This window comes from Leptosomus discolor, chromosome 11, assembly GCF_034619465.1.
Source record: "Leptosomus discolor isolate bLepDis1 chromosome 11, bLepDis1.hap2, whole genome shotgun sequence".
In the NCBI taxonomy this organism is placed as follows: Eukaryota; Metazoa; Chordata; class Aves; order Leptosomiformes; family Leptosomidae; genus Leptosomus; species Leptosomus discolor.
This window is the reverse complement of record NC_141401.1, coordinates 14206485-14224143: the sequence shown is the minus strand read 5'-3', so window position 1 is coordinate 14224143 and position 17659 is coordinate 14206485. Positions and strand designations below refer to the sequence as shown.

Here is a 17659-nt window from a genome sequence, read left to right as displayed (position 1 = left end):
AGATAACCTGATGCAAGCTAAAAAGACCCAGAATATTTCCCTCTTTCTGTATATTATAAAACATATATAATGAATACTCTGTACAAAACCCCCACCTTTTTCTTCCCTCATGTCAGATAAATAAAAAACTGTTACAAAACTTTAAATGCACCAACTGCAAAATATAGTGACTTTTCCTAAATCATCCTAGTGGAAATGTGCTGCGTACACAGTGCCATGGAAAACAGCAGCAGCTGGCTAATGCATTTTTTACATTTAAGATACTGTTTAAGATTCTTACAGAGAGCAAAGATTTGGAAAGGAAGGCTGAATGGCTTTACACAGTGTTAATCAGCTGCTGCACGAAAAATGCTAGATGCCAGAGTCCTCAGAAAAATGGACCTTATTCAACTCAAATAATTTTAGCAACTTTGTAAATTCCTAAAATGAGCATTAGCCAAAGCAGTAATTTCATTAAGCACATTGTCAATTACCGAAATTCTTACATATAGTGTTCATTTCATAGAAAAATAGTGCATCTGTGTAAACCATGAATCTTTTCAACAACCAAACCAGAGTACTTAAGCATTACAGTCCCTTTCTGAATTTTTAAACTCGTGTTTTTCTGTATCATCTTATCCTGCGGCTGGATTTAGGTTGTGCATGTCTGTGCAAGACATAATGCAGTCCATACAAGCCATCCAAAAAAAAGGCTGCTTACACAGTAGCTTCCTCCAGCACACCTCTAGCGACATGTTCTATTGATCTGAATGCTCTGCAGTAAATATTGTCATTTTATATATTGAGAATCCATTTGTATACTGCACATCCTCCGCAATCAAAAATATATATGTGTTAAACGATGCAGCGTGACTCTTATTTTGAAATGCTCAGTGCATATGCAGTGGTCAACCCAAGATTTTAAGAGTAAATAAAAATTATATTTTAGCCCAAAGCATGGCACAAACCCCCCTATTTTATTCTTTTGTAATACACTGGAGTTCTGATGTTTTCTGAATGCTCCAAAAATTTCTGAGCAATGTTTCTCCTGAAATTGCAAATCCATGGTTTTTGATGACACCTCGTCCACCACTGCACCTGGTGTCCCTGACGTAAGGCTGTCACGTAAAATCTGTGGTTCTGTTAGCACTGTAGGTGCATTGCATAAATGCATTTGAGAGCCGTAATGTCTAGTTAACAGTGTTGAACATAGTTGCCACTCGAATGTGCAGGACGCAGCGAACTGGTTTTATTATGTAACTATGAATTGGTTTGCAGCTGGATCCTAGCTAGGCAAAACAGATGCTGTGAGATGTAAAGAGATTAAACTGTCTAGGTTACATGCCCAACATTTTGCTAAATATTTTATGTAGCATCATCTGGCACACATTAATTATGTTGTATTATTACTGGTTTAGAAAAAGAGTAGTTACAAGTAAGAATCCTTTTTTTCCTGCTGCTTTGAACTTGGAGCAAAACGTTAACACAAAGAGCAGCATGTTAAGTTTAATATTTATCATTAAGTGAAAGCCTGAACGATTCCATGGGTAATGTCTGCTACCTTTCAAAGGGTCCTTCTCAGCGGGAGTTGACATCTGAAGGTCCCCACTAAAATATGTCCTGAGAATCTCCAGTAAATTGGCTGACGGCAGCTGTTACTGTGCACTGAAGAGTACTTTAACTGGAAAGCCAAATGCCAAATTAATCACAGATAAAAATAGCAAGCTGCTTAGTTCTCTTCATGAAATCAGAAATATTTTAATAATTTTTTGTGAAGCTGAATTTTCTCCAGATAAAAGCAAACAGCTACATAATCAGTGAAGGGTACTCTCAAATCAAGTTATTTTAGTGGTTTTTCATATTGTAATAGAAATAACTGCAATTAAAACTTGAAAACGAGGGCAACTTTTACTACAGAAAAACTGTAATGGAAGAGATTCTTTAAAGAAAATGAAAGACATTTAAGTAGTCCTAGAATCTCCTCTAGTCTGAAGTTACGTCATTTCTCTCATGTATGAGGTACCTCAGTACGTTAACTTCTTGGACGTAGATGTCTTGTATACACTTAGCTGTGTTATCTGTGGATCACACAGTTCTGTGGCCTCTAAACCCACTAATTTAAATGCACTGTAATCATTAATATATCCATTCTCACAACACAGTGCAGAAGTATTGTCCCTAATTTTAAGATTATTAACAGAAAGAATAAATAATTACCTTGGAAACACATAACAAACAGAAGCAGCAGTCAAATTTAACATAAAAAGTCCTTTGTTTATCATCTTAATTTGGGTGCCTTTATACCTCAGACACGAAACAATATTTGGATGAATAGGGAAGCATACCAGAAGGCATCTTCAGTCTTCCAGTGCAAAATACAGTCACATAAGTCACATAAGAAGCAGTCTTAGAAGTCAATTTTACTTTATTTGAACTGAATACAGTCATCTAGAAAACAAGCTACCTTTTTTTTTTTTTTTTAAAAAAACACTGACAGATGCAAGAGACAGCACAGGTATTACTGGAGAAGAAGTAGTTTCATTATCTCTTAAACTACTTAGAATAATAAAACACATTACAATCTATTAGGACAATCTATTTGTGAGTACTTGCCCTAACAAGTTCTGTCATGCACTCAAGTGAGATATAACTATCCAGTCTTTTAAGTTTACTAACATCATTATTATGCAAACAATTTCAAGTAAATACTTTTACCTATTTTGAAAAAATCTGTCACCTTCCACAGCACCACATGAAGTTCCGGTGTTAAAATAACATTTAATCCACAGCAATAGCTAAATAGTTGAAATACTTATGTAATACACTGTAAACTCTACGTAAACACTACGTACACCAAAAAAACATACAAAGAACAGGAAGATCATTTTGATTAGCAAAGACAACTCAAAGGTATCGCCAAAATCATTTTTCTGTTCTTACGACTTATCCCCAAACCACTCCCAGAGAAGGCACAGATAGTGGTGATTTTTTTAAATTTTTTTTTTTTTAAAGCACACAAAGCCAGAATCAACACAATAGGCCTACGCAGTCAAACACTGCTCTATTTCTAGGGAAAAGAGGTAAGGAACTTGCGTTGGTGTAAGGATGTCCCAGGAAGATTCTAGTCAACAAAAGATCTCCAGCATCTGCTTAGTGTCCTGGGTTCAAATGCAGAGAAGAATCAGAAATTAAATGTAGTTTAGCAGGACTTTCCTGTACGCCATGGATATGAGTGCCAGCTCGAGCTACTTGCCTGTTCCAAGGCAGTACCAAGGCTCATCTCACAATCAGCTACGAATGGCTTTCAGTAGAGATGGCGGTTTTTAAACTAAATTAGTAATTATTGTTCAATAATAAATTATATCATAAATTATTTGACAATACTTTTACTTCGGGTAAACAAAACCTTCAAATAAATAGATCTTGTAAAATGTAGTGTAACCACACAACTTATCACAATGCTTCAATACATAATGGAGTACAGATCAGAACGATCTTTTAAGTCATTCATACTTTTAATTATTACAGTATCTAAAAAGTTCTCCTTTACCAGCAAATGATGCAGTGTTTGGCAAAGAAATGCTATTGGTGATTCTTTAAACAAAGCTCCGAGTATATATTGTTATCCCCTCTTTGTTAGAAACAGAAGCATTCAAGAAAAAATATTTTATTAAATCTATATCCTAAGCTATCTAATACTACTTCTACTAGTACACTAAACAAACTGCCTTGTGTGATTTATATACATTGATGAACCCAGACTCAGATGCTCTTAATGGTTTCCTAGAAGACAGAAAGCATTGCTGGAGTGGATCCTGTTTTGTTTCAAGCAATCTTTGAGAAGTTAGAAAAAACTCCGTTTTGGCATTGCTGCTTTTAGGGCATATTCCATGTACTTGTATAACCATCATCAGTGATCTAGAAATCTGCAAAAGACGCTGATGTATTGCATTCACGGTATCAAAAAAGATTGAGCACGGAATTTTCTACATTAAAATAGAGCTTGAGGTATTTATACAACCCTTAGTACTACAGATTAAAACTTACCCATTGCACATGGTCTGCAACTATTCAGGACTTGTTACATGAAACATCTTTCCTATGTTACTTGGAAGAGCTAGTGTTGCACAAAGTTCAAATAAACTCAGTCTAACTTTTATTAGCTATAAAATTTGAATACTAGCAAAGTACTGTCTAAGTTCAGTATAAAAGACTAAAGCAACTAGCCTGCACCAAGACTTGGACAACGCACAAGCAGGTCCTGCAGCCTGCCCAGAACCCAGGCCAGCCCCCACCGCTCTCTGGGCAGAAGCTGCACAAGCGCAGTACATCTACGCAAGCTGCAGCACAGACATCTCAAGCCAGATTCCTTCCCTCTGTTCTCAACAGTGAATCTTACAGCAATGAGCTCAAAAATGGGGTTTGTTGAGACTAAGGGCAATTCCTGGCCATGTTCACAAAGCACATTTTATCAGTCAAAAATGTCTGGGATAGATTAAGAACAGAAAGAAACAGAGTAAATCCATACAGTGTTTTAAAGTGGTTATGTTACATCTGTAAACAACAGATACCCTTCAGGGATAAAAAAAACAAACCCAAAAAGCTGCAAGATAGACACAATCCAGGGTCAGCATTAAGGGGCTGGATCACCAGTGTCAGTTTGAAATTCAGCAGGTAAGGCCTCTCATTTAAGCCTGTCACTTGAATGAGCTCTTCAATTTGCTTTTGGCAACTGAAAGGCTCCAAAATAATGTTTAGTAACTTGTTTGCATCTCCTCTATTAATTCCAGATAAATTTTTTTTTCAGACCTAGAAGATACTTTTGTTAATCTGAAAATCATATTGCTTTGCATTCAGTATAGGGATAATCTGAACAAAAATTACTGTAATTTCCAACTCACATACAAATATTATGATTTTTCAAGTGGTTAACCAGTTAGTTTACTAGACTGTTGTCTGTCAGAGAAAGGAACCAAATTCTCTGGGGAAGTACCAGCAACACTAAACCAAATATAAAACACCTCTATTTCCTTTCAGGATAAAATGTAAAATCATCAACATGGCCAAAAATAATTTTATTTACCTACATGTATTTTGACAAGTTAGCTTAACTTTTTCACGTGGCCTTTGTACAATGTCCTTCTAGTTTGTGTGAATATAGCTAGTGTTATATGAATAATTTCTTAGAAAACACATGCACTCGTGAAAGGCTATGATAAACTGAACACATTTGCTACAGGGCATGTTTAAAACACTACTGCTTGCAAGACCATTGGTTTGACACAGCCTGTTATAGAACAAAATAAGGCCAAAATTAAACCTTGGCATGCCAGCACACTTTCATTCCGTATTTGTGAAATGATTTTTCAAACTTAGGAGCCCTTTTCACTACTTTAAAAGGAAAACCCACACACAGACACAAAACTATAACAATTCTAACACCATATTTGTTCTTTACCAACTAGCATATACCTTGTTTTAATGGTTTAAAGCGATTAAATCCCTCAAGATTGTGCATATCCAGGCATCACTGAGGAAATAAAGACACCCATCACTATTCTTCTTAAATTTTATTCCATAATAACAAACAGAAGATGAAAGAAATAGAGTGTTCAAGAATTAAAGCAATTATTGGTCAATGTAAGGAGCAATAAACTAATCATCTGAATGAAGGACCTGGTTCATCAAAAGTAATTCTGGGTCCTCCATGGCATATCTGTAGGCTGCTTCGAAAAAGAAATCCAGATTATCTTTTACTGAAGCAGGTCCTATATTATCTACAGAACACTTGATTTCATATTCTATTTATCCTTCTCTTTTTGTTCTTTCTCCTTCTTTTCACGTTCAGCTTTTGCTTCCTCCTCCTCATGTTGTTTTATCAACTGTTCCACCTCCTTTTGCTTCAGAACCCTTATCACTGTCTTTCCGTTCTCTCTTGTCAGTGTTGCAATTTCAACTGAAACATATGGAACAGACAGCGGCGTTACATTTTGTCCCTCAGACAGAGCAATCATCAGAAGGGTATGATCTGTGGTCACGGCTGACAATGAAGCAGAAGGCTCTTGTCCTGCCTCTACCAAGACGCTGGACTGGCAAGCCAGACGGCAGCAGCCCTCTTCTGCAGCAGCACGCACAAGCGCGTTAATACCTCTCCCGTGATTCCTCTACCAGACACGCAGCCACGCCTGCTACCGCAGCAACGCGGTCTACGATCCCCAAACTGTGCTTGAGCCCCGGGAGCTGACCAGGGTGGATCCTCCTCAAGTAAGCTATCTGTATGCCTCTTAGAAAGGGTAAGGCTGAGTGCTGCTGCACCTTCCAAAACCAGTTTTCACATGACAACTAAAAATCCGTCAAACCACATCTCGCGTACATACATTCACTACATTCTCTTTCTTCCAAGCAAAGGGGGTTATCCCAGATTTGCGAGCTGCTTACCTTTCTCTGCAGAGAGTTTGCTTACATCCATGGTTTTGTTTAGAACCTTAATGGCTAACGCAAGGGCAGTCTTTAAGGTCATTTCTCCTTCTTTGTAGTCTTGCTTCAGCATTGACACAGCTGCCTATAAATTTCACAGAAATTAAAATGGTATCTTTGGGCAATCAACTGAAAGTTGCTTTTACCAGACAGTATCAATACACAAGTAACAGCAGTGTTTCTAGGCACTTAGCTCTGCACTAGCAATCAAGAACTCAGTTTAATTAGTACAGGGGAATTTACACTTTTTTTTTTTTGCTTGACTTTGAGAGGGGAAAAAAAACAGGACTTACAGCACTATTATTCCCAATGCACGTAGCTTTCCACCCTCCATAATTTCCACTAGGATCACTTTGATACAGCTGAAATCCATAATGCTTATCCCAGCCAATATACAGCAACGAAACACCAAAAGGACGTTTTCCTGTTGAAAAGAAGGCTATTAGTAATCTAAATTTAGTAACAAGATTGGTCATGAGTGACAATTACTTCCTTTGATTTCTTCTTTCACATCTATTCCTGTGAACTAGGATTTAACAGACTGTTCTGCACTTCTGTTGCTTGAGATAAGCACACCAGCATTTCTTTCGAAGTCATGAGACGGGGGGCAACAGAGGTTTATTTCATTTAACCCCAAGAGCAGCTAATTTCTGTCTCCACAAATTGTAATTTATCATCTCAGGGCTTTAAATCAAAACTTAATATTTAAAGTATGTAGCTTAGCAGTTAAAGCATGTAACTTAGCAGTGTCAAAAGCCAGGTACATAAAAAGGTCATTCTTTCACACTACATATATGTAAAACACCAGAGTCATCTGTTCACATACTAAGGAATACTACTTACATCATTTTTTAACATATTGCCTGATCCATAGAAATAGTATTTTTTATAATATTGATACCCCTACATATAGTCTTATTTGTTATTCATTGTGCCATTATGCTGGATGGGCCCAAAATGTTGAAAGGTTACATATCAAACAATTCTCTGCTGGTCTGCTGAAGGCATTCACTAAGTCCAAGAGCGCTCAAAGCATTCTGTGCAATGGGCCAGGATCTCAGCCATCAACTCCTCAATCACTAAAAAGTAGCACCTTCAGCAGCAAAACAGTAACCATGACTACCCATTCCCTCTTCAATTCACCTATTGTTTTTTTCCCAGTATAACTTGTTACGGAAGAATTTGGTAGAACTGTCCAGAGACTCAGATGCTTCAAATTCTGTACCAAAAATCACTCTTTAGACATGTAAAAGAACAATGGTTCACCACACTTCATTACCTCCAAACTGTGTATAAGCCTGCTTGATATCACATAGTGCTGTTACCAGCTGTTCACAAGGAATGGGCTCTTGATATTGTAACAAATACCTAACATGAAAGAGAAAAAAAACAGTTTTCAAAACTTGTTTTGCTGACAGTATCCTGTACCACATTTGCCAAGAAAAAAGTTCCTGAGTTAGAGCCTCTTTGACCTAGCTGTTTTATTTCAAACAATCTACTTCTACTCCACTAAACACATGCTCATTTTCATTTAATACATGAACAGAACTGAATCTGACAGCGCAGGCAAGTAAAACCATGTTAACTATCAGCAGACCTACCTCTGCGCAATCAGTCTCAGCTCATTTGTTAGAACATTGGCATCTGAAGTTATTCCTGCAACACTGCAAGCCATATCCCTGCAATAAAAGCATACAAATTAACTGATTTCCTATCAATCTCCAACAAAGTCACCTCTTCATACAGCAGTTCAAGCAGAACACCTACTGTTGGGCTTTTCTGACCAAAACTACGCAGCTGCCACACAAAACAGGTTCACCAGCTCCTGCCTTTAGGATACACCAAAACCATTACGTAACCATTTTGTAAGAGCAGAGATGGACAGCAAAAAGCAACCAGGTCAGTACGTAGTTATACGTACGGTTCTGAGAAGAGGATCATACCAAAGATGATTAAGTCCCGAGTGTCTTTACAAGAGCTACAAGCTGCGTGCCAGCAGCTAGCTGGAGGCCACCCGACACAACACACCAGAACACTGAAGGAGCCGGGCAGGTGTGACAGGCCTTCAGTGGAAGTTGCTGGGTGACACATAGCATTTGTGCAACTGAGAGATCTTCATCTGATCAGAAGAAAAATAAGCGCCTCACATCCCTGATGGTTTCGTTACCTCTTAATTTAAGATCTGTTGCCCAATCTGATATTGCCACAAAGCTTTCACTACACAGAAAGGATTGAAGAAAGACAATCCAGGTTATCTTTTTCCAAGTGAACTTAGGAAATTTTCAGAAGATGGAAGGGCTGGCCTAGGGGACTACACCAGTGCACTGCTGTACTGCCTCCTTAAAAATCCCGTACCCTACAGTTCTAGCTGCTTTCAAGATCAACACAGCACGGGAGGCTGACAGGATGAAAAGCTATTATTCATTCTGGCAAGAATGAAGCTCTACCTCCCTTACAGGCAAGGGAGCATAGTCCGTAACACTCTTTGCTCTGACATCACAAATTTGACTTCCAGAGAGCTAAAAAGGAAGTTGTAATAGGGAGATATATCATCTCTGCTACAACTGTGGCAAAGAAACCTAAGGCCTATTTTGCCTAATTATCTTGTTCTCTTTGAATCACAAAAGAAAAACAAAGACTCAGAAGAGGACACTGAGCTGAAATAGCAGGTGACTTCTGTATGCGTTCTTTATTTTGCCCCCCCCAATGGTATTTTGCAAAACATGAGAATTCCCAATTTTCTTAACTGCTGCAGTAAAGTTACCTTGTGTGGGGAAGTACCAACAAACAGGCTATTCCACCTAGAAAGTTCTCCTAGAGATAAAAAAAAAAAAAACAAACGATGCTTCTGCATTAGAAGGAGAACTACTGAAGCGAACAATGACAAAACAGTCATACCTGTCTAAAACACTGAACAAAAAGAATACTAACACCTCAAATAAACCAGGTTCAGTGCTAAAATGTCTGAATAACAGCAGTACTTTGTTGCCAATAAGGTCACTGGACATCCGATCACCATTTTAACTTACTCATTAAGTTTGTATATTTTCTCCGAGAAAAACACTTCATCAAGAAGCTTGTGAATGTTGCGCCTCTCTGCTGCTAGCAAAACACCATCGTTTGCTAGAATTCCCAAGCAAGTACCTGCGTGTCCAATTGCTTCCATTGCATACTCAACCTGGTACAAGCGACCTAGGAAAGGATTTAAATTAGTAACATCAAAAAGTAACACTGAACAAGACCAAGTACGAGAGGTGACTTAAATTTGCAAGAATCTGACAGATGCTCATTGTACAACCTAGTCTTACTTCTTCAGTCTGTTACCAGTTGATAGTAAATGAATTGGTTGAAAAGGAGAAGGCAGTCAGAGAAAGAAAATCCATCAATATAGGGCATCACCAATGTGAAAAAAAACACCTTTATTTAAAAAATTAATAAATAAACCTACAGAACTCTCTACTGCACTGGAATAAGCCAAAATGGATTTTCAATAATTAAGAGAAAATATCTGATACTAGACTTTTTGAGTCCATCCCATCTAAGAAATACATTTGTACGTACTTGTTTCAGCATGCGTAAGAATAACGAGACATGTGACTGCACCATTACGATACTAACAGTAACAACATCCATCCATACCCAAACAAAAGACAAATTGTGAAGATTTGCTTGTTATTTCAAAAACGTGACAGGTGGTATGACTCACTAAAGGGGCAGGGTCTCATTATTACCTGAATTACAACAAATTCGGAAGTCTCCACTTTTTGGACCCTTGGGCACTACTTTTAGCAGGTACACATAATTTCTGTAACTCACAGATGGATGGAAACACGCTATAAACGACCAACCTTTGTACAGTAGTTAGTTAGCTTTGAGAAGCTGGACAGAACAGTCAGAGTTTACTTGAAAGTGTGGGGTTAAAAAATACCTTCTGGAGAAAATATGGTAGTTCTGGAGTCATATCTTCGAGACTGTAAAAAGCAACAGCTTATTAAATATCATCGCTCTCTTGTCAGAAAGCAACGTTCTAAAATTAGCGATGCTCTGCACCGCGTACAAAAACCCGATCCCTTCGTGACCTCAGTTTGGCACCACCCGCGATAAGAAAGCAACGCCGCGACCCTCACACGCGGGCCCGGCCCACGGGCACCGCTGCGCCCGCACCCCGGCCCCGCGGGGGCTGGCCAGGCCCCACCGCAGCCGACCCACCCGCGCTGCGACGCGACGAGGCCCGGGGAAGGCGGGCCCGGCCCGCAGCTGCCACTCACCATCGTGCCGGGGACGCGCTGCGGGCAGAAGGGGAGCGGACCTGCAAGACACCACAGAGCGCTTTAGTCCGCACCGAGCGCCCCGCCGCGCCTCGCGCACGCGGCCCCGACCCCGGCCCCGGCCCCGGCCCCAGCCCGAGCCCCAGAGGGCGCCGCAGCCGCGCCCGGCCCAGCGCCCCGCCACCGCACTGCAGAGTCATCCCCACCGCGGCGGACGGCGGGGGCCTCGCCGCCTCCCGCGGCGCGCAGGGGCGCGCCCCGCTCCCCCCAGCCCGCCCTCACTCACGGCAGGCCGGAGGGGGCCGATCGGCCGGGCAGGGCGAGCGAGTCCCGTCCGGCGAGCAGGAACCGGGCACTGTAGCCGCGCCCAAACCTTCACCGCTGCGTCGGAAATGGCCGCCGCGCCTGCGCGGTGCCGTGTGCCGGAGTAAGGCGGGGCATTGCCCCTTCCCTCTACGGTCGCCGGGCGGGGCTGGCGCGCGCGCCTCTGCGCGTGCCCGCGCTCCCGCCCGGAGGGTCAGCGCGCGCAGCCGCCTCGGCCGCCGGAACGGCTCCCCCGCGCGGCCGCTGCAGCCCGCACCGCCCCCTTGGCGGGCCCGCTGAGGCGAAGGGCAGCGACCGCGCCCCGGGGAGGGAGGCGAGACTGGCCCTCGCCCCGGGAAAGATGGGAAGACCGGCCCTCGCCCCGGGAAGGGAGGGGAGACCGGCCCTCGCCCCGGCTCGTGCGCCGCCGCCCCCCGCGCACAGACCGGACGCGCTCCAGCACCGGCAGAGCCGCTTTATTGCAGAGGTCATGTCACCGCGCAAGCTGCTCGGCAGCGGACGGCCTACTCGTGGTTCCCGTATGCTTTGGCAGTCTCAAACCATGTCTTCTCCACCGCTTCTTGGCCCACCTCAAACATCTTCATTAAGTGTTTCCACCCGGTTTTGGCCGTGATCATGAGGTACTCCTTGTTCTCTGGGTACAGCAGGGCCGTGTGGGCTGCTATGACCAGGGACTGAGAAAACCTCCCGCTCACCAAGAGAAAAAGCGCACCCCTCTCCTCCTGCGTGAGTGGCAGGACACTTTCAAACCCTGCCAGAACATGCCCTCCAACGCTCAGGGGATCTGGGCTCTCAATCATCATGTACATGATCGCTATTGCGACTTCAAATACATAATACCCATAACTCATGTCACTAAAATCCAGGATGCCGGAGACTCTGTACTGAGGATTCTCCAGGGAAGCAGAACTGGAGTCTACTAGAATGTTGTGGTCATTAAGATCTCCATGATTGATACCTAAACACCAAAGAAAGAGAAACAGTATTTAATAATTATTAAACAGCAGAATCTAACTTTTTTTTTCCTCATTTCTCAGTGAAACAGCTTTGAAAAGATGCACAGAGGCTCAAAATAACATTCAGCTACAACCAACGTACTAGTCTCCCTCAGCATCAAGTGTTGCCTTTCACGGCCTTACTGCTTCCTAGGAACCTCCATCCTGCTAGCGGGTGACCAGATAGCAATAGATACAGGGAGCGTTAGGAGATCTTATTCTGCTCTGGTACTACCTGCGATATGCTACGTGTTTTCCAGACACAGAATAGCAGTTTTCAAATTATCAAACTATCATCAGCATCAATGCGAGCTGAAATCCAAAAATATGATTAAATAGTTGTTATTATTAGTTATTTGGGCCTTTATGAAAGGTCCAAATATATTTTTGTTAAGCTGATGTAACAGCATGAAAATCATCACCTTAACTGGAAGCAAACTCATCAGAAAGATCAAGAACTGACCTGACTCTGGACAGCACACTCCTCATGGCTTACTCTGCGCTGTGTTCACTCAGCACAGTATTTGCACATGGCTAGCTAGGGATAAGACCCACAGACCCAAACTCCCAGAAGAAATTTCAGTGTCTCAGTTCGACATAATTACAATGAGAATAAAATACTCACAGGCTCGAAAACTGCTTAGCTTGGGTATTACTTTCCCTTTAAACTGCTCAATAACTTGTTCCACAACGTCACGGTATTTGTTCTGGCCCAAGGCATAAATGTACTGATCTAGAAGAGGAACGTTTGCCAGGTTCCAAATGAACTGACCTCGATGCAGACTTTTTACTGATGGATGATGGAATTTCTTTGGAAAAAGCACAAGATAAAATAGGCCATAAATAAAAATCCTGCTTTTATGAGTAAAGGGCTTGATTCAAAGCCCCTATTAACTTTAACAGGTTCCTAATGAGACTCACTGAAAAGCACCATGACTTTGACTATTGCTTTGTATCCACAAGAATAACCTGAAGGATGATTAAGGCAAGCATCTCCGTATCTACATACAACCCAAACTGTTTCTTCCCCATTTTTAAGGTACAGAGATTATCTGAAGTCATTTAAGTCACTTAAATAGTTTGAAACTTGATACTGACTTTCTGTAACGTGACATTATGTAGGAACTTTGAGGCTGTGCCAAGGCCAGAGCCCCACACGGGCAGAGCCCGGATTGCACAGCTGGCGCTGCAGAAAGCTGTCGGAGCAGAGGAGACACAAAACCTGCCAGCGTGCTGGGAACAGGCACGCTCTGTGCATTTAAAGGTGGCAGCTTCTGGGGACGAGCCTTAGGATCAGCTGGTACAGGAAAAATCCCGAGGACAGGGTTACTTTATGGAGACATCGGACAGAGCTTGATTCTTACGAAAGTTTGCCTTTGTACATCCAGGTAGCCTAAACATTTTAAACAAACAAGGGCCTTAACCTCTCTCTCATTGAGAGGCCAGCAAACGAAAAAGGTGGTTCGGAAGGTGACATTCAGGGAGGAAAAGCTCCTCTCCCACTGCATACCATGCTCATCCTTGAATCCTCTAATGCTTATTAAGGCAGCTTGTGGGCCAGATTCTACCAGTGCGTAGGGCAAATTAAAAAAAAAACCTTCCCACAAGAGTAGCCAGCTTCCTCTTAAAAGAAACCTGCGCTTGTTATTAAGGCTCTTAAAGATAGCTAAATGATAAAACTGGAACCATGCATGATAAAGGAAGGAACAACATCAAGCCTAAACCAAAAATCACACACAATACAGGATCCTACTGCCGTATAAAGCACCACATTGGTAGGAGGAATGCCACCTGGTAGGCAACCACTGCCATCTCCCCAGCACAAATCGGATGTTCCAGCAAGGTATATGCAGGTTACCGGACGTGTGAAGGGTAACAGAAAGTCACGAGCCCCTGTCACTGTAAAGCCACAGGCAGTCACTGTACAGCCATAAACTTATTTCCCTTTAGAGGATGTGAAGCACGTCCAAGCAAAAGGAGACACCAACTGAGAAAGCGGTGAAATGCTATTTTGTGCCCCGAACAAAGCATGGCACATGGCTTTGCTATCGAGTCAACAAAGTAAATTCAGCAGGTAGAAAAGACAGGCTGTATTTTACGATCTGTCATCAGAAAACTTAATACTTTAGGTATTATTTTTAGTGTCAATGATATTTTGGAGTTTTGACAGTAATGATTCTGATTCTTTCTTTTAAATGACAAACCTTGGTAGATGATAATCCACATGTTAAGGGCATAAAGAGCCTTTTCCATCAAAATTTGCTTTCTCATCAACTATTTCCTCCTTGGCAGGACAAGTCACAGGTATATTTTGAGACTAGCTGCTCTATATAAATTATTTTAATCGCATTATAAGAGCGTGACCAGAGTGTTAGAAGGCAACAGTAAATTATCCTTCCCAATTGAAAAATGCTCTTGTAATTTATGAATGTGGTTAGCAAAGCTGGCAATCCACATCCCATAATTGTTTGAAGCCGGTAGCCAGAACATGAGAAGAAAAGGTTAATGAAAGGCAATAAATAATGCAAGAGTTTTTTTTATTATCAAACTTAATTACTAGCCGATTTATCAGCTTTATTATCCTGTATAATTACAAAGTAAAGAAAGAACTTCCTTTGCATTAGGGTTATTTGACTTGCAGCGGTGCAAATGAGAGAAGTGTCACAAATCTCCGTTTGTTGGCACAGCTGGCATCGCAGAGAAGGAACCAACTGCGACCGATGTTAAATGGTCACAGTTCTCACGACCAGGAGAAAGAGAGCAAGTCAAAATGAACTCAAAATAATAGATCATCCAGCTGTGCCTGACGCGTGCTATACAAGAGTGCTTTACAACAAGCTTTACAGGCTTCTCATTTGAGCACCCCAGGGTTCACTCTCCTTATTTGCCAGGTTTGAAACATCAAACAGTGAGTTCGGCGTAAGTAAAAAAGAAATCCGTACCTCCCTGTTCATGGTACAAAAACGCAAGGCGAAAGGATCACCAATACCATGTCATAAGCACCAACTGGTCACATTACCTTTAGTAACAGCCAGCTTGGAGGTTGGCACTCGAAAGATGAGTTAAAACTGACATCTGCATTCACCAACTTGAATTTTGCAGATCAGGAAAGTGGACAGCAAGCACAAGAAGAAATACAGAGGAGAAATTAATTTGAGAAAGAAGTTTGTGAGGCTGGAGCCATGAAAACTCACCTCTGAGAGAGCTTTATCCAGTCTGGCAGCTAGCTCACCAATCTCATAGAGAACCTGAGTACTTGCAGCAATTTTTGCTACAGGCGTACCTGGCAGGTAAGTCAGCAGCCTGACCATGTACTTTTTGTTCCCGGGTCCAGCACCTGACAAGCACAGAGAGGTGCAGTCAGTTGCTTGAACATACGTTATGATGAGTTAATGCAAGAGGCAAAACAGGTTTATTCCAGCGTAGAAGTTGTCAGATGTAGCTGATAAAATGCATTTCCAGAATGCTGTATGATGGTGTGCAAACCTTAGCACACTTGCAACCTATGCTGGACTCCTAGTCCTTGGAGCGGACTCTGCACACAGCACGTTTCCTCCACTGCCTGCAGACACCCACTTACACCGTTTTGCAGCAGAACAGGCGGTCTCAGAAGTCCCAGCTTTGGTTTGGAAGTTACAGTGAAAATAAGCAAAATATCACCACAACTTTTCTTCCAAGCACTGTTAAAGCAATTTGTTCTGGCATCACAGATGGGCTAGCACTGTATTTTACAGCATTCTGTAGGCAAATAATTTGTAACATCGTTTACTCAATGAGGTTTTTTTTTTTTCCTTTTCTTGAGCCTGGACAGGTCAGATCAATGTTTTCTCCAATTCGTTATACTGAAGTTAATTCCTAACTGTTTTCACAGTTAACTATTACTCTCTTTGACTTGCTTTACTTCTGGTATTTTAAGTTTGAACTATTATGGCTGGAAATACAGGTCACCTGATACACATCCCCTAACGGTTAAAAATAAGCCTCGACTTTTACTTCAGGACATACATATGGCATGCCATACAGCAAGCCTCTGCCAAGCTAAGGGTGGCAGTAAGGCAGTGAAGACACTTGTAATTGCTCACCTCCTGACTCCAGAGACATGATGTGACCATCTTTTGTAAGATAAGGAGTAGCTGAAGGAAAGCCTTCAGCGCTGAGAAACATCATGGCCTGTGTCTGCGCTTCGATGAGGTCAGGCTCCTGGCTGTCTTCTGAATTGGTGATTTTGAGGACATACTCATCAGCACCTTCAGCCGCACCTTTGTTTCTTGAAACACGCACGTGGAAATTCTGGTCGTCATAGCTGGGGAGTGGCCTGATCCAAGACACCTTTAATCCAAACACCCTGTCAACCAATTCGGTCACCTCTTTTTCACCAAGTGCTGGTTTGGTGAATGTCTGGGGTTGAGAGTTGCTTCCAGTAGACATTGTATCTCTAGGAGAAAGAGAGAAGCTGGATGACCTTATCTGTATTCTGACAGCAGAAGCAGTGATTTCTGCAACAAAATGCAATCAGACACCCGAGAGGAGTTTCCTACGTTTATTAAACAAGCAAAGAAAGCCCACTAAGCCAGCCCGGGCTTCTTGTCAGCTACTTAGTCTGTAGCCCCCCTCCCCCCAGAAAGACCTCTATAGAGATGTACTCAATCCGTTCAGAACAAGCGGACATGAAAAGCTCATTAACCAGTCACATTTTTATTAGCTAATTTGCAGTAGCCGCCTAACCTGGTAGGTGGCTAACCAGGAACGATTTCCTAATTTGCAGTAGCAGCCTAACCTGGTAGGTGGCTAACCAGGAACGATTTCCTAAGGAACAGCCGCTGAAACCCCGGGCCAGGAAGCTCTAAATTCACGTCTGCAAAAGACAAATACTTCAGTAGGTCTTGACGTCAGAGCAGATGTAAGCTTCCTGCCCGGCCACGGCCTTCGGAACTCCTGCGGCAAGGAACGCCAAACAAACCCTCAGCCGCCCGCTCGGTCCCTCGCCCGCTCCCGGCGCCTGCCCAGCTGCTGGCAGGGCCCAGCCGCGGCCTCCCGCGCCGACAGGCAGCCCTTGGACCCTGCGGGAGCGGCGCCAGCCCTCGGACCGCCCGCGGGGGCAAGGGGCTGCCGGGGCGCGGCGGCCTGACGGGGAGCCGCCAACCCGCCCCTCGGCCGAAGCGCCCGGCGAGAGCGGGAGCGTGGGGCTGCGGCCCGCCCCGGCCCTCGTGCCCGCCCGCCGCCCGGGCCCTGCCCCCGCCGCCGGCCCAGCCTCCCGGGCCCGGCCCGGCCCCGCTCCGCTCCCCGGGGCAGGGCTGGCGGCAGCTGGCGGGCGGCCCCGGGGCCGGCCGGGAACAAGGCCAACCTGCCCCGTGCCTGCAGCGCCGCGCTGGGCCCTGCTTCCAGGCGGCGCGGGCGGGAAGGAAGCGGGCGGTGCGCGGCCACGGGAGGAGGCTTTGAGGAGAGGGCCCGCGCTGCGGCCGCGAGCAGGAGGGCTTTACTGCGACTGTTTTGTTAAGTCCTCTTACCAGCACGCCAGAGCGGAGGCTCTAGCGACCGAAGATCATTCACCTGTAACAAACCTGATGTCCTTTAGACTGTACCAGAGTCCAGCCTGGGAACACTTGTCCAGTCCCA

The 17659-nt window shown here is 43.4% G+C and overlaps 2 protein-coding genes across 5 annotated transcripts; both read right to left on the bottom strand.

Moving 5' to 3' along the window:
• Window positions 1–5534: 5534 nt before the first annotated feature.
• On the bottom strand, window positions 5535–11041 carry PSMA4 (proteasome 20S subunit alpha 4). Of its 3 annotated transcripts, XM_086471372.1 has the most exons (9): window positions 11011–11041; window positions 10725–10765; window positions 10385–10427; window positions 9486–9648; window positions 8058–8135; window positions 7736–7824; window positions 6750–6880; window positions 6418–6541; window positions 5535–5935 (listed from the first exon to the last, which is right to left on the bottom strand). In XM_086471372.1, the coding sequence occupies exons 2-9, from the start codon at window positions 10725–10727 to the stop codon at window positions 5781–5783; spliced, it is 786 nt and encodes a 261-aa protein (XP_086327498.1). In that variant the 5' UTR covers window positions 10728–10765; window positions 11011–11041; the 3' UTR covers window positions 5535–5780. The 3 variants fall into 3 exon arrangements, with proteins under 3 accessions (XP_086327498.1, XP_086327499.1, XP_086327500.1); XM_086471373.1 differs by lacking the exons at window positions 10385–10427; window positions 10725–10765; window positions 11011–11041 and having other exon boundaries at window positions 9221–9524; XM_086471374.1 differs by lacking the exons at window positions 10385–10427; window positions 10725–10765; window positions 11011–11041 and having other exon boundaries at window positions 8058–9270; window positions 9486–9520.
• Window positions 11042–11488: 447 nt separating this feature from the next.
• Window positions 11489–16801, bottom strand: HYKK (hydroxylysine kinase). 2 transcript variants are annotated; one of them, XM_086471494.1, is made up of 5 exons: window positions 16769–16801; window positions 16126–16478; window positions 15238–15380; window positions 12669–12852; window positions 11489–12006 (listed from the first exon to the last, which is right to left on the bottom strand). In XM_086471494.1, the coding sequence occupies exons 2-5, from the start codon at window positions 16469–16471 to the stop codon at window positions 11552–11554; spliced, it is 1128 nt and encodes a 375-aa protein (XP_086327620.1). In that variant the 5' UTR covers window positions 16472–16478; window positions 16769–16801; the 3' UTR covers window positions 11489–11551. The 2 variants fall into 2 exon arrangements, with proteins under 2 accessions (XP_086327620.1, XP_086327621.1); XM_086471495.1 differs by lacking the exon at window positions 16769–16801 and having other exon boundaries at window positions 16126–16498.
• Between the last annotated feature and the right edge of the window lie 858 nt (window positions 16802–17659).

What these genes read in the sequence shown, in the direction of transcription:
- PSMA4 (XM_086471372.1), bottom strand. An exon ending in GGCTTATACACAGTTTGGAG is followed by an intron (nt 6,881 to 7,735) that starts GTAATGAAGTGT and finishes TCTTTTCAACAG; the next exon opens with GAAAACGTCCTTTTGGTGTT. An exon ending in CAAACTCTCTGCAGAGAAAG is followed by an intron (nt 5,936 to 6,417) that starts GTAAGCAGCTCG and finishes CATATGTTTCAG; the next exon opens with TTGAAATTGCAACACTGACA.
- HYKK (XM_086471494.1), bottom strand. Translation starts at nt 16,471, where the DNA reads ATGTCTACTGGAAGCAACTCTCAACCCCAGACATTCACCAAACCAGCA. An exon ending in CATGTCTCTGGAGTCAGGAG is followed by an intron (nt 15,381 to 16,125) that starts GTGAGCAATTAC and finishes TGTGCTTGTCAG; the next exon opens with GTGCTGGACCCGGGAACAAA. An exon ending in TGGATAAAGCTCTCTCAGAG is followed by an intron (nt 12,853 to 15,237) that starts GTGAGTTTTCAT and finishes CTTTTTCCAAAG; the next exon opens with AAATTCCATCATCCATCAGT.